The 15,656-nt window shown below is 37.4% G+C and overlaps 1 protein-coding gene across 1 annotated transcript in view; it reads right to left on the reverse strand.

Annotated features, from left to right (window-relative positions):
• Nucleotides 1-1,243: 1,243 nt before the first annotated feature.
• The window catches only part of LOC134857265 (serine dehydratase-like), a 260,322-nt gene continuing 245,909 nt past the window's right edge, over nt 1,244-15,656 (reverse strand). The window contains exons 6-7 of the mRNA XM_063873648.1: nt 2,886-3,010; nt 1,244-1,500 (exon numbers count right to left, since the gene is read on the reverse strand). Of these exons, the coding sequence (XP_063729718.1) occupies nt 1,334-1,500; nt 2,886-3,010 (292 nt within the window). The 3' untranslated portion in view covers nt 1,244-1,333. The remainder of the gene's footprint in view (nt 1,501-2,885; nt 3,011-15,656) is intronic.

Genomic DNA, 15,656 nt, shown 5'->3' on the forward strand with positions numbered 1-15,656 from the left:
TGGTTTAATCGAGGCAACAGGTTGTGGGAAGCATGGGCGCATTCGCCTCAAACTGTATCAAAACTGTTATGTCTCTGAGAAATATCCCATTTCCCAAAAAATTCAGACTTACTTTTTTTAAAAGAAAAACAACAAAGATTTTGGTTGAAACCCAATTTTTAAAATTACTATCTTCATCCGTATAAACGCAACAATTTAAACACAACCAAATATGTACCTCGATCTTTAGCTGGGTCTTATAGTCAATTCACGACAAACCAAAATTGAACGTAAGCAAACTTCAAAATTTTCTCCTGAAAAAAAAAACACAAAAAGACATGGGTATTAACTACGCTCATTACTCTCAAAGAATTGCGCTTTTCTCCAGTTGGTTTGATTTTGGATTTAAAATGATAAATACGAAATTGTAGCAGCGAAATTGAAGTGCAATTTGTGTTGCCAAATTCAGGCTCAAAATTTTACCCCAAAAACAAAACGGATCACTTTTGGCTTTTTTATTTAATCAAAACGGATCACTTTTGGCTTTTTTATTTATTTAGTCTGTCACCAAAAATAGATATCTCAAAATTGTACAAAGGGGGGACTCTTTGAGTTGGTAAGTGGTCAAATCCTTGAGGTGGGGCCCTGACATTATGAAACTTTGTTAAACGAAACAACCCTTTTTTAATTAAAAACAATTTTTAAACGTTTTGCGCACACGCTTTTCTAGATTATTCCCTTCTTAAACTTAATTGGTTAAAAGGCTACTTGGGTTATAATTTTATCAGTGGTTGATTTGCTAGTTTTGGCGTAATTTTTTATTAACTAAAGAAGCCAAAAATGATCCGATTTTGGGGTAAAATTTTGGGCTCAATGTTGGCAACACAAATTGCAACAAACTAATTTTGCTAAACTGCCAAGAAAATTTTGTATTTATCATTCATTTTTCACTTCAAGTTAACCCAATTTTAGAAGAACGCGTTTTGAATTTTAAAAATAAACTTAAAAAATCAAAAATCAAACCGTTAAAACATCGTGAAAAAAAACACGAAATAAATTTGAAGAACCATATTTAAAAAACAATTGCGTAAGGCTATAATTTGACTTGTATTCGACAGGACTGTTTTCAGCTACAAAAGGTGGGCCAAACATTTTCCGCGTTTGCGACCGATTTGGTCAAAACTCAAGTCAAACACGTTGACCCGTGCTTTGAAGAGATCATAGAAAAAAACTACTTTCTTCATTTTCAATTTTGTGACAAAAAGTTTGAAGTTTAAATGAACAAATATTTCACAACTTAGTCATACTGCTGTCGAAAGTAACGTTTTTTGTTTTGTTTTATAGATATGATGACCTAAAGAAGCATCTGAACGCTGACTCCGCCGCAGACCACAATCACCGCGGGACCAGAAGAGACGTCGATTCGCTTCTCCTCAGCCAGTCTCTTCAGCAGACCAGCACTGCTGTAGACAGCACTTAACGCAGCCCCACATGCAGGCTCCACGAGATATCGGTGGTCCACTGAAAAACCCAATTGATACCTCGCTATTCAAACTGAATCTCATTAGTAACAATGGTAACCCCGGGTAACAATGATAACCCGGGGGGATTTTCATCCCCCCCCCCCACCTCACACGACCATCAATTTTATGGTGTAACGAGTGGTTTCACAAGGTTAAGTAAGGATGCAGACCAAATATGTTTGGCACATCTTAGTTAGTCCGCACGTCAATTTTCATAACGATCGGACAATGTGAACAGTAACTTTACTGGTAAAAAATTGCAGGTGCGGGAGGAAAGGAAAAACAGCCCCCGGATCAAGTGAAAAATAAATTTGCTCCCTTCCCCCTAAGTTTCTAGGTGTTGCACAACTCGGCTCGTTTTCTTTTCCCCAACCTGCTAAAATTTACAAGTGAAATTTTGTTCACGTTATCCAAATATAACGAAAACTGGCATGCGAACTAATTAGGATATGACAAACATATTTGTTCTTCATGTTTAACCTTGTAGAACCTCTCGTTATACCATAAAATTGATGCTTATGTGAGGAGGGGGGAAGAGGACAAAGAGCCCACAACACCCCCTTAAAGTCAAAAGCAACATTTATGCTTGTCGCCCTGCAAGGTTGGACAAAGTCTGATGCAAACAGATCATTGTGGTGCGCATGCGATTTTTGGCGAGTTTTTAAAAAGCTTCGTCAGCCTATTTTTGGCGAGTTTTTAAAAAGCTTCGTCAGCCTATTTTTGGCTAGCCATTTCCGATTTTTTGAACTCTGCCGGACCCTAAAATCATCATGTTTAACAGAATTTTCTGGGGAGTAGGCAAGTTTTTTTATGGAAAGATGCCGCTTCTGAGCCTTTTTAGAAGATTTTACAAAAACCACTCCCCATCAAAGTTAGCATATAACTTGGGTGAACGGTATTTGAAGTACAACAACTTCAGAGTTGTGATACCATTAATGTCAATTTCGACTAATCTCCGGGCGAAATTATTGCAGAAAACATTTACGATAATCCAATCTTACTGTAGACGTGGGGCTAAATCTCAACCAGTTCGCGACAAAAAGTAATCGCGGAGAAACCCTCGGAACACTTTTGAGTATCGAGAAAAAGTGCATAAAGAAGACACGATGATGATGATGATGATGTCAGTCACGAAAAAACGCAAAAAAACGTGGTAGCAGTTACTTATATCAGGACAGAATCCGAACTTGTCCAGATGTGGGAAATCTTCTAGTGGCGTTTTTTTTGTAAATGACTGAATCACGTCCGTCAAGATTTTTACACACAGTTAGTTGATTTTTTTTTAAATTTAGAGCTAACCATCTTTTTTTCATTCTACTGACAACGTTCAATTGATTGATAACGTAATTCAATTTCAACTTCATATTACATTTAAAAACTAACCCATGAATCGCTTGCAGGCGTCGACCGCTTGGTCATCTGTGACAGTTTCTGAAATAATATTTGCCTCTTTAAGTCGATTCATCAAAGCCGGACACGGTTCCAGTGCTCCCAGACTTTTCGCAACACTGAAACAAATATCATAGTCACATTATAAATATTGACATTAGTGAGTCGTCGGGATAGAAGCAGTTTAAATTTACGAATTCCTAATTGAAATTCTGCGCACCTGAAATCTCCAGCAATTCAATGAAAAAACTTGGTCAAGTTTGGTTGATCACATTTTCCAGCGGTCGATAATACCTAGACGCTCTCACTGCTGTCGAGCCGGTCGCCACTTAGTAAACTTGAATCATAGCTAACAGACAGTTGCTAAAGAGTCAATTTTGAGGCCAAACTGTGCACTGGATAGGCGCACAATTTTGTGTATGCATGTTCCTGGATTCCAGAGACAAGTCTTTAAAAATGTTAAAATTTTGTCCGAACGATCAAACGAAATGAAAGAACAAAAGAAGAACAAAGGGAGCGTCTTTTTTGCGGATTCCGCTTACAATTGACAAAATGCACAGTTTGGCCTCGTTAATAAAGTTTTCTGTTAATCTGTGAGTTATGTACAACTAATGTACAATTACTTTAAAGAAAAAAAACAGATAAAATAGAGTGTGAAATTAAAACGTTCAAAAACAACTACTAAATGAACACTTTACGATTGACCGATGGTCGTATCGTACAAAGTTAACTGGTAATGACCTAATACCGAAGCTCATATAAGATAGCTAAAAACAAATCACAACATTTCCAACCGTGAAAAAACACATAACTACAATTTGGCTAACTAATTCTCAGTACACCCATTTTCCCCCTTCAGAGTAGGAACAACTTTTACAAACTGCGCCAAAAAATAGTACAGCAAGCAAAATAGAATGTCAAATGAAAAAGGAGAGTACAAATGTACAGGGTGAATATACAGAAATTACATTTATACAGGAGATAAAAAAACATTAACTAAATAAAACAACACTATTCTACAAGATGTACATTTAACATGTACAAAATTATCTACTTTAAAGAGGCTGATTAAAATGAATCCTATAAATTGAAAATAAAAGAAAAGTTTTTGACGAGTTTTTGGAAGATTAATTAAATCTTGCGTCGAAATCATCTAGTCTGACTTTTAAGTCTGTGTCAATATTCGTTGAAATTGACTGAGTCGGGATGTAATTTGCTTTTTTCGATGGGCAGGTTTTCTGGGATGACCAGGGTAGGGTAGTTTCTGCGACTAGGGTAGATATTGGTGGTGCCTCCGCTAATGGGGTTATTAGGTCTGCGGGTGAGGTTATGGTGAATGTTGCCCTGGTGTGGTTAAGAGTGTCGTCATGCACTGTAACTGAACGAGAAGTCCGATCATCTTTTTCTAGCACCACGTCTATAAATCTCCTGTCTCCAAAGAATTTAGGGGGTCCTACGTTCCTGCGTGGTCTGGATTGTCTTGGCTGAGGTACCAATGGGGCCACATCTTCTGGGGTACTGTCCAACAGAATTGGGTTGCTCTCGGAGCCTTCTATTTCCGCAGACTCTGGCACGTCTATGACCGCCGGTTGATCTGTATCGACATTGAGATTGGGCCTAATTTGAGGAATATGGGCATCACCTGTTACACTTAACCCTTGGTTAGAACCAGCTTGGTGGCTGGGCGGTACGCTATTGTTTGTCATATCATCAAAATAGTCGTCTATTATACCGTCCCAAGAGTTTAAGTTTAAGAAGGACGAAGAACCTGAAGAATTATGAGTGAGTTCGTGAGTAGTCACTGCGTCTTTTGACGAACCAGACGCTTGAGCGGGCCCAACCGCTCATGAGTTGTCATGTCTTAGCTGAGAGTGGTCTGTCACCATAGTCCTCTTTGGTGGAGATAGCTTCCTCTTTCCTGCTAAACTCGAAAGTAAAATTGTATTGTGCCCGATAGGTGACTGGTTCACAACAATTTTTTTTAGGACCAGGGAGTAGTTTTCCTTTAAAAGCTAAGTCCGATTTCCGTAAATTGTGACCGTTATCAAGAGTTATTGAGTGTTCGGATGAGTCAATGATGTCCTTCTTTATGGGATTAAAATAAGGTTCCCCATTTTTTCTGTTGGTAGCCCTTCCAAAGTATTTACCTCCAGAAACTAGTCTCTTCGTCGCTCTTGGACCATTGCTCAGGTTGTATACCTCTGGTGCGGGGAAACTCGGTATTGTCTGGGCTAACAGCAGGTTGTCAGATTGAGTGTCCATGTCCGCGTCAAGATAACCGTCTTCCCCACCGTCGTGCAATTCCCAGTTTCTGGCCCGTTGGTTAGATAGAATCGATTTCCCTTTATCTAAGCGATTATTAAAGGAAATCAGATTTTTCAAACTAGTGTTAGCCGTTCTATTAAAGTGTTTTTCGAACGGAGTACAACCGATTGTAGATTGATTTTTTGATTCTAAGGTTCCAGATAATTTTTTCGATCGAGAAAGGTTTTGGTAAATCAAATGACATGGCTAATAATTTAGACTTTACAGTGTAAACCAGTCTTTCCACAAGCCCATTAGATCTATGATCGCCGATTGTACAGTAAATGGTTTCAAAGTTGTAATTTTAGCAGAAGTTTTTAAAATCGTGTGATAAAAAACATGACCCGTGGTCGACTCTAATCTTCCTTGGCAATTCGTGAAGGTAACAATAATCGTTCAAAAATGAGATAACCCTGTCTGAAGAAGTTTTGTTTACTACCTTGGCCAATGGGAACTTATTGAAGCGGTCAACGCATAAGAGAATGTATTTTTTTGTTCCCCAAAACGCGTCCGAAGGTCCTGCGAAGTCCAGGTTTATCTCCTCGTTCGCAAACGTCAATGACGGTAAATTTGTAGTATGGTCGGTACCTAGCAAAACTTTGAGGTTCTTACCGGCTTTCAGGATTTGAGGTTCTTACCGTGATGATATGTCTCTCGGTATGTATGAGGCCACCAAATGTATTCCACGAGAAACTTCATCCCGAATTGGCCTGGGTGTGTCTCGTGTAGCATTGCGCTGAAGGTTCCCCTGATAATTGCCGGCACGACTAACTTATTACCCAGGAATAATAAATCATCTTTCACTTGAAGGTCCTTCGAGAAGGTTTTTCATATATGTTCTGTGAATGTCCATTGGCCGTTTGGTTTTTATTGTGTCAATCAAGTCCCAAATAACTTTGCCTTCTCTCGTCATCAGTTGTAAAAATTTCTTGGAACAGTGACCTTCGGGGAATATCGGAGAATGGGGTAGGTTTAGGTCGGCTTTAAATCTCTTCAGTAAGTTTGCATGGTCGTCTGGAATATGGTCATCTTCCAACTTTAAGGTAATATTGTGTTCTTCAGGCTTTATAATTAGAGGGCCGGTAATATCCTCCAATTTTATTATATCAAAGTTTTAACTTTTTTAGGAATTAAATGTTTATTTTTAAAGATGAAATGTAAAAAGACATTATCTGCGAAATATTATCGCAATATTTTATTGACTGAGCAATACAAGATTTAATAGCGACAAAAACTTTGAGCTTGAAATTAACTAAAGAGCTATACAAAGAATCTTGACCAATCAAATCGCTTGAGTTTCTTCTCCAAACGAGATATTATTATTAACGAGTGTATAAATATTTACAGCGACCGACGGTCTATCTACTATATTTACATTTACAGGATTAAAATGGTCTCTATTAGATAAAATATTCTTAATTTTGTCAATTGAAGCGACTACAAAATCTTCGTCGTAGTAAGACGGTGGAAGGGCTTTGCCCGATGGTAACCTAGACAAAAGGTCAGTAAAACCCATATCTTTTCCTGGGATGTGGGAAACTTTAAAATTAAAAGGTAACAATCTGTTTACTTAACGGGTCAATCGGCTATGCATACTCTTATTTGCGTGGTTAGCCGAAAGAGCCGAGAGTAAGGCTTTATGGTCCGTAAAGATTGCGAGTTCTGCCCCGTAAATGTAATTTCTAAATTGTTCTAAGGCCCACACCACGCCCAGTATTTCTAATTCGTTCGTAGAATTTTTCATTTCATGATTATTTAAAAACCTTGATGCGAAAGCAATCGTTTTCCACTGCATCCTTGAAGCTGTTCTAAAATTGCGGCCAGGCCGCTATGTGATGCGTCCGTTTTTAACCTGGTTTTTTCTTTTATAACGAAGTGGCTGTTTTCTGTAATAATCACAACTTCGGTTTTTAGTTATTCGAAGGCTGAGGAGTGATTATTGTCCCATTTATATACAGATTTTTTGTTTAACAGAGGACGTAGTGGGGAACTTAAAGTTGATAAGTTCGGAACAAATTTTACATGCTGGTTCATAGAGCCGAAGAATCATCGCAGTTCCGAAATGTTCTTGGGGATTGGTAAATTCTTGATAGCATCTGTTTTACGACCAACGGTCGTACTCCCTCTCCGGAAATTTTGAAGCCTATTGTATTTCAGGTTTGAAGAATTGGCATTTCCCTCATTTCACCACCATATTATTCTTGTCCAGAATTGTTAGGATTTTATAGACTATTGATTTATAATCCTCCAGAGATCCCTTCCATGCTACCAGTATATCGTCTATGTAACAGTTTGTGAACGGAATGTTCTTTAAAAGTGAGTCCATGACCCGTTGAAATTCATTGGGCATATCACCCAGTCCATAAAATCCCGTTAAAAATTGATGTGTTACCGTTGTTTCGCCGCCCACGATACTGAAATTACATTGTTTACTCATTTTCTCGCACAATTTAAATTGAGTATATGCGTTTTTCAGATCCAAGTTGCTAAACCAGACTTGTCCATTGGGTTTTCCTGAGATTTGTAAGGCCACGTTGTCTATAAGTTCGTGAATATTTGGCATTTGATTTTTGTTTCTAAAAATCTAGTCATTTAAAAATTTAGAATCTAATGCCAATTTAATCAAACCGTCTCTCTTCCGGGTTATAACAATCGGGCTGATAAAACAATCTTCGTCACCTTTTTCAAGTTTTATAATGTGACCCACGGTCTCCACTCTTCATTTACTCCCGCAAGTAAGAGTAAGGGAACTCTTATCCCTTTTGCCTGTAGCTGTTTAAACGGGGAATGGAAGTGTGTGACCTTGTGATCGTTAGGAATTTTTCCCACTCGAGAGAATAGTTCTTTGAACTTAATAAAATTTTGTCATTTGTTGAAGGAGGTTTTATCTACTTAATCTCGAATGATGGTTGGGCGACTGTGCAAATCGGCTGGGGGTATTTCTTTTGTTTCACTTCGATGCCTAACTTAGGTAAGTTATCGTTATCCAGAATGTTGCGTTCATGACCACCAGTGATAAACAACGGCGTTTCTTCACTGATCCACCCGTTGGATTGTGTCCTAACGATGATCTTTCCTAAGATGTTGATGGTATCGTCTGCGAAGCCGCAATACAGGTCTTTAATACTCTTCTCCATTCGGTAGCTCGTGGAACACGTTTTGTTTCAAAAAGCTTACAGGGCTCGCTGAGTCTACCGGGTATTTTCATGTTCACGATCATTTCCCATCCCAAACCTATATTTAACAGTTTCTTGTTTTCCAGCCCATTTCGATCGTAGATTGTTTTAACGCTCAGTACTGAGAAACCGTCGTCGTCACTCTGTCCGCATTCGTTCCAGGCGTTTATCACATCGCACGTTTCTTGATTTTCGCCCCCATGAACTTTCCGGAGAGACGTATGTACAATTCTCAATAATTACATAGCTATCATTTACAGTATTTACAGTGGGTCGTTTGTTACGAGATTTACATTATTTGGCGAAGTGTCCTTTTTAGTTACAATTTTTACATGTTATGTCCTTCGCTGGGCATACGTTTAGATGTCCTTTCGTAAATGGGTTCCCACATTTCATGCACGCGCTACTTTTTTGTAAGTTGAGGCTTGGTTCTTTCTTGATCTGATTGTGAGAGTTAAAAGACTTGAAAACTGGTCCATTGGTCGATGATCGCGCCAAGTTGGTCAGTTTTTGATGGTTAAATTACCCTTTTTCATCGATCAAGGCCTGGTTGAGTGCTTCTGACGGGCTTATTGTGGCGGATAGAAGTTTTCTTTGGGTGTCAGTGTTTCTCATGTTACAAATGAAAACGTCTGTTACCTATTCGGCTTCGTCATTCTCTCTATTATTACAAGTTCTCGCCAAGTCCGTTAGTGCTCCCCAGAATTAATTTTATGATTCCCGGTCTTTCTGTTGGCGATTTGATAATTTGTACCTCTCGAACGTTGTGTTAGGAGGTTATTGAAGGCTGCGTCGAGTAAAGTCCAGAACTGTGTAAATGAGATCGCTATAATCTTGACCCGCCGGTTCTTTTGAGCGATGACCCTTTTTTCCTTCGCTCCCTAATTAAAAATTAAGATCGAGCGAAGTTTTTTGTCCGCTTTAGACCGTCTCAATCCATTGAATTTTCTTTTCTCTTCATTGATCCGCTTCTCTTCAGCGGCTTCATTTTGTTTCATCGCGTTCTTATTCCTCGTCTGTCTCTCTACTGGCTCTGTTTATGTCCGAATCGCTTCCTGTCCCTTCCTCCAAGATGGTGATTTGTGTTTCTGGTACCTCCGGTCCATTTAGACTCTCTATGTCCAGATTTTCTTTTGCAATTGTCGCCAACTGAAATTGGTCGCTCCATTGGGCCCAGATGGTCATATCGTACAAAGCTAACTGGTACTTAAATGATAGCGGCGGTTATATCAGATAGCTAAAAACAAATCACAACGCTCGTAAGGTCATGAAAGCAAAAAATAGAAAAACAAAAAATCAATTTTTGAAAAAATTCAACTTTGGATTCTCAAACTAAAATTAAATGACTTTAAAGCTCTTCGAATCTAAAAACTGCTTAATGTTGACACTTTTTTGATCAAATTGACCGACTTTGGGAAAAAGGAAAGACCTGGTTTTTTTTTGCTAAGGAAATCTGAAAATTAAATTACACTTTCGAAACTAGAAGTCGATCTCGTTTTTCGCAACCTTTAAATTTTTGCTGTTCGATAGTGGAGTTTGCCTTGCATTAATGAAAGGAATGAGTTGAACTTAGAAAAAAATCAAGAGCGGAACCGCAAAAAAAAAAATCTGAGTTTCAACAATTTTTGAAACTTTTCCCAACCAAATGACCAAGACAGGACCTATATAAGAGTATTCACTATGTCCGTGAATATTGATCAGCCTCAATAACCAGCGAAGAAAAAAACGGAGGTCTAAACTCCAGCTAAAAATGAAGCAATGGAACTATGTTGTCACAAAAAGAAAAGATTTCGATTAAGAAAATTGCAATATCTTTCTAGCTCCCAGGTCCTCTTCCACTGCAAAAAAGATAGAAAGATCCAAAAAAATCCGACTTTTTTTCTTTTTTTTTAAGAAAAGAGATTGCGATTGGAGCATAAAGTCTGTGCTACTAAACGAGAGAGAAATAATACCACCTTTTGTAGTTTCTATCGTCGTTTTGTTTACTATAAACTGGTATATTAGTTTTTGCGTTTACATTTTACAGTTAAGATAACGAACGATTAAATTTACCATTAAGAAACCTAATTGTTGTGACTTACTAAATAGTTTCAGATGGCAGAAATGCAATCAGTCTTGAAAATGATAATTGAAGATTTGAAGCGAAAGACCGAAACTATCATCAACCGAACTGAAGAAATTGTGAAAGATAAAAAAGAAGTGAGGAGCTTAAAGAAAAAATTATCGGAACAGAAGCGCTACAGCTCGAAAGATTGTATTATCTTTGAGAATGCACCGTTTGATTTGAACAAAATTTGCTACATCATCTACCAATTCCTCGACAAGTCTCTTCAAATCAAGGTTAAATCCTGTGATATCAAGTTATGTCATCCCACAAATAAGGGCAACAATTTCTATTCACCCACTGTGATAGCTAAATGTGTTTGTTTTGACAAAAAAGGCCGAATATCACCACAGACAACTTCTTGGACTTACCCAAAACCCGCATTGATGCTTACAAAAAACCATGCTTATCGGTGAATATTTACCAAAGCGTGAGGCTGATATTAAAAAAAAAGCACACAATATGGGCTTTATCACAACAACTAACAACTGTCAAGAAAAACTTTCTGCGAGAATGGCGAAAACAAGCCAATATCAGTCGCAGTTAACAATGAAAGAGCCTTACAAGATCTGAAAAACCGTACAATCAAAAAAGTTCCCAGAAATCAAATGTTCGCAAAAGAGAGACCGAAGGATGATTGGAAGCAGGCGGCAAATGGAAAACACATGTCGTTCCTTAAAATTCTAAGGAATGCAAGTGACGAAGAAAGATCGGGATTATTAGAAACTGAACTCGTGAGATAAACCTGCAACGAAACAAAAAACAGAACATCAATTCGACCCCTACTAGTGCTTCTACTGTTGAAAATGAGTGAATATAAACTATATTTTATTTTAAAATTAAATATTCAATTTCTTAGGTGCCACTACTTAGAGCCGAAAGCACTCATAAGCACATTAAAATTCCCTCCCGCTTTGACAACTTTAACTGAGACTTGCTTTTGAGTTAGTGATGACGTAAACTTTTTAACCTTGAGACATAATACCCTCCAGTAGAGAAAGCAGAACTAGAGAAAGCAGGGAAGGCATGAACGCCCTTAATGTAGGCAAAAACTTCAAATTCTCTTTGGAAAATTGATAAAACGGAGGCAATTGGAATTGACGTAGAGCTCAAAAAAAACCTCCTCATCGGTTAATCTGTTACGATCCCGCACAAAACAAATGAAGCAATGGAACTATGTTGTCACAAAAAGAAAAATTTCGGTTGAGAAAATCTTTCTCGGTTGCAATATCTTTCTCGCTCCCATGTCCACTTCCACTGCAAAAAAGATACAAAGATCCAAAAAAATCCGATTTTTTTTATTTTTTTTTTTAAAAAAACTTGAAATTGTGATTGGAGCATAAAATCTGTGCTACTGACTAAGACAGGACCTATATAAGAGTATTCACTATTATGTCCGTGACTATTGATCAGCCTCAATAACCTGCGAAGAAAAAAACGGAGGTCTAAACTCCAGCTAAAAATGAAGCAATGGAATTATACTGTCACAAAAAGAAAAGATTTCGATTAAGAAAATTGCAATATCTTTATAGCTCCCAGGTCCTCTTCCACTGCAAAAAAGATAAAAAGATCCAAAAAAATCCGACTTTTTTTTTTAAAAAGAGATTGCGATTGGAGCATAAAGTCTGTGCTACTAAACAAGAGAGAAATAATACCACCTTTTGTAGTTTCTATCGTCGTTTTGTTTACTATAAACTGGTACATTAGTTTTTGCGTTTACATTTTACAGTTAAGATAACGAACGATTAAATTTACCATTAAGAAACCTAATTGTTGTGACTTACTAAATAGTTTCAGATGGCAGAAATGCAATCAGTCTTGAAAATGATAATTGAAGATTTGAAGCGAACGACCGAAACTATCATCAACCGAACTGAAGAAATTGTGAAAGATGAAAAAGAAGTGAGGAGCTTAAAGAAAAAATTATCGGAACAGAAGCGCTACAGCTCGAAAGATTGTATTATGTTTGAGAATGCACCGTTTGATTTGAACAAAATTTGCTACATCATCTACCAATTCCTCGACAAATCTCTTCAAATCAAGGTTAAATCCTGTGATATCAAGTTGTCATCCCACAAATAAGGGCAACAATTTCTATTCACCCACTGCGATAGCTAAATGTGTTTGTTTTGACAAAAAAAGGCCAAATATCACCACAGACAACTTCTTGGACTTACCCAAAACCCGCATTGATGCTTACAAAAAACCATGCTTATCGGTGAATATTTACCAAAGCGTGAGGCTGATATTAAAAAAAAGCACACAATATGGGCTTTATCACAACAACTAACAACTGTCAAGAAAAACTTTCTGCGAGAATGGCAAAAACAAGCCAATATCAGTCGCAGTTAACAATGAAAGAGCCTTACAAGATCTGAAAAACCGTACAATCAAAAAAGTTCCCAGAAATCAAATGTTCAAAAAAGAGAGACCGAAGGATGATTGGAAGCAGGCGGCAAATGGAGAACACATGTCGTTCCTTAAAATTCTAAGGAATGCAAGTGACGAAGAAAGATCGGGATAATTAGAAACTGAACTCGCGAGATAAACCTGCAACGAAACAAAACACAGAACATCAATTCGACCCCTACTAGTGCTTCTACTGTTGAAAATGAGTGAACATAAACTATATTTTATTTTAAAATTAAATATTCAATTTCTTAGGTGCCACTACTTAGAGCCGAAAGCACTCATAAGCACATTAAAAATCCCTCCCGCTTTGACAACTTTAACTGAGACTTGCTTTTGAGTTAGTGATGACGTAAACTTTTTAACCTTGAGACATAATACCCTCCAGTAGAGAAAGCAGAACTGGAGAAAGCAGGGAAGGCATGAACGCCCTTAATGTAGGCAAAAACTTCAAATTCTCTTTGGAAAATTGATAAAACGGAGGCAATTGGAATTGTTGTAGAGCTCAAAAAAAATCTCCTCATCGGTTAATCTGTTACGATCCCGCACAAAACAAATGAAGCAATGGAACTATGTTGTCACAAAAAGAAAAATTTCGGTTGAGAAAATCTTTCTCGGTTGCAATATCTTTCTCGCTCCCATGTCCACTTCCACTGCAAAAAAGATACAAAGATCCAAAAAAATCCGATTTTTTTATTTTTTTTTTTTTAAAAAACTTGAAATTGTGATTGGAGCATAAAATCTGTGCTACTGACTAAGACAGGACCTATATAAGAGTATTCACTATTATGTCCGTGACTATTGATCAGCCTCAATAACCTGCGAAGAAAAAAACGGAGGTCTAAACTCCAGCTAAAAATGAAGCAATGGAACTATACTGTCACAAAAAGAAAAGATTTCGATTAAGAAATTTGCAATATCTTTATAGCTCCCAGGTCCTCTTCCACTGCAAAAAAGATAAAAAGATCCAAAAAAATCCGACTTTTTTTTTTAAAAAGAGATTGCGATTGGAGCATAAAGTCTGTGCTACTGAACGAGAGAGAAATAAGACCACCTTTTTGTAGTTTCTATCGTCGTTTTGTTTACTATAAACTGCTACATTAGTTTTTGCGTGTACATTTTACAGTTAAGATAACGAACGATTAATTTTACCATTAAGAAACCTAATTGTGGTGACTTACTAAATAAATTCAGATGGCAGAAATGCAATCAATTTTTAAAATGATAATTGAAGTTTTGAAGCGAAAGACCGAAACTATCATCAACCGAACTGAAGAAATTGTGAAGTATAAAAAAGAAGTGAGGCGCTTAAACAAAAAATTATCGGAACAGAAGCGCTACAGCTCGAAAGATTGTATTATGTTGGAGAATGCACCGTTTGATTTGAACAAAATTGGCTACATCATCTACCAATTCCTCGACAAGTCTCTTCAAATCAAGGTTAAATCCTGTGATATCAAGTTATGTCATCCCACAAATGAGGGCAACAATTTCTATTCACCCACTGTGATAGCTAAATGTGTTTGTTTTGACAAAAAAGGCCAAATATCACCACAGGCAACTTCTTGGACTTACCCAAAACCCCCATTAATGCTTACAAAAAACCATGCTTATCGGTGAATATTTACCAAAGCGTGAGGCTGATATTAAAAAAAAGCACACAATATGGGCTTTATCACAACAACTAACAACTGTCAAGAAAAACTTTCTGCGAGAATGGCGAAAACAAGCCAATATCAGTCGCAGTTAACAATGAAAGAGCCTTACAAGATCTGAAAAACCGTACAATCAAAAAAGTTCCCAGAAATCAAATGTTCAAAAAACAGAAACCGAAGGATGATTGGAAGCAGGCGGCAAATGGAAAACACACGTCGTTCCTTAAAATTCTAAGGAAGGCAAGTCACGAAGAAAGATCGGGATTATTAGAAACTGAACTCGCGAAATAAACCTGCAACGAAACAAAAAACAGAACATCGATTCGACCCCTACTTGTGCTTCTACTGTTGAAAATGAGTGAATATAAACTCTATTTTATTTTAAAATTAAATATTCAACTTTTTAGGTGCCACTACTTAGAGCCGAAAGCACTCTGAAAATTCCCTCCCGCTTTGACAACTTTAGCTGAGACTTGCCTTTGAGTTAGTGAGGACGTAAGCAAATGACGAAGTGGACATGGGAGCGAGAAAGATATTGCAACCGAGAAAGATTTTCTCAACCGAAATTTTTACTTTTGTGACAACATAGTTCCATTGCTTCATTTGTTTTGTGCGGGATCGTAACAGATTAACCGATGGGGAGATTTCTACGTCAATTTCAATTGCCTCCTTTTTATCAATTTTCCAAAGAGAATTTGAAGTTTTTGCCTACATTAAGGGCGTTCATGCCTTCCCTGCTTTCTCTAGTTCTGCTTTCTCTACTGGAGGGTATTATGTCTCAAGATTAAAAAGTTTACGTCATCACTAACTCAAAGGCAAGTCTCAGTTAAAGTTGTCAAAGCGGGAGGGAATTTTAATGTGCTTATGAGTACTTTCGAGTCTAAGTAGTGGCACCTAAGAAATTGAATATATAATTTTAAAATAAAATATAGTTTATATTCACTCATTTTCAACAGTAGAAGCACTAGTAGGGGTCGAATTGATGTTCTGTTTTTTGTTTCGTTGCAGGTTTATTTCGCGAGTTCAGTTTCTAATAATCTCGATTTTTCTTCGCCACTTGCATTCCTTAGAATTTTAAGGAACGACGTGTGGTTTCCATTTGCCGCCTGCTTCCAAT

Source organism: Symsagittifera roscoffensis, chromosome 1, assembly GCF_963678635.1.
Source record: "Symsagittifera roscoffensis chromosome 1, txSymRosc1.1, whole genome shotgun sequence".
NCBI classification, from domain to species: domain Eukaryota; kingdom Metazoa; phylum Xenacoelomorpha; order Acoela; family Convolutidae; genus Symsagittifera; species Symsagittifera roscoffensis.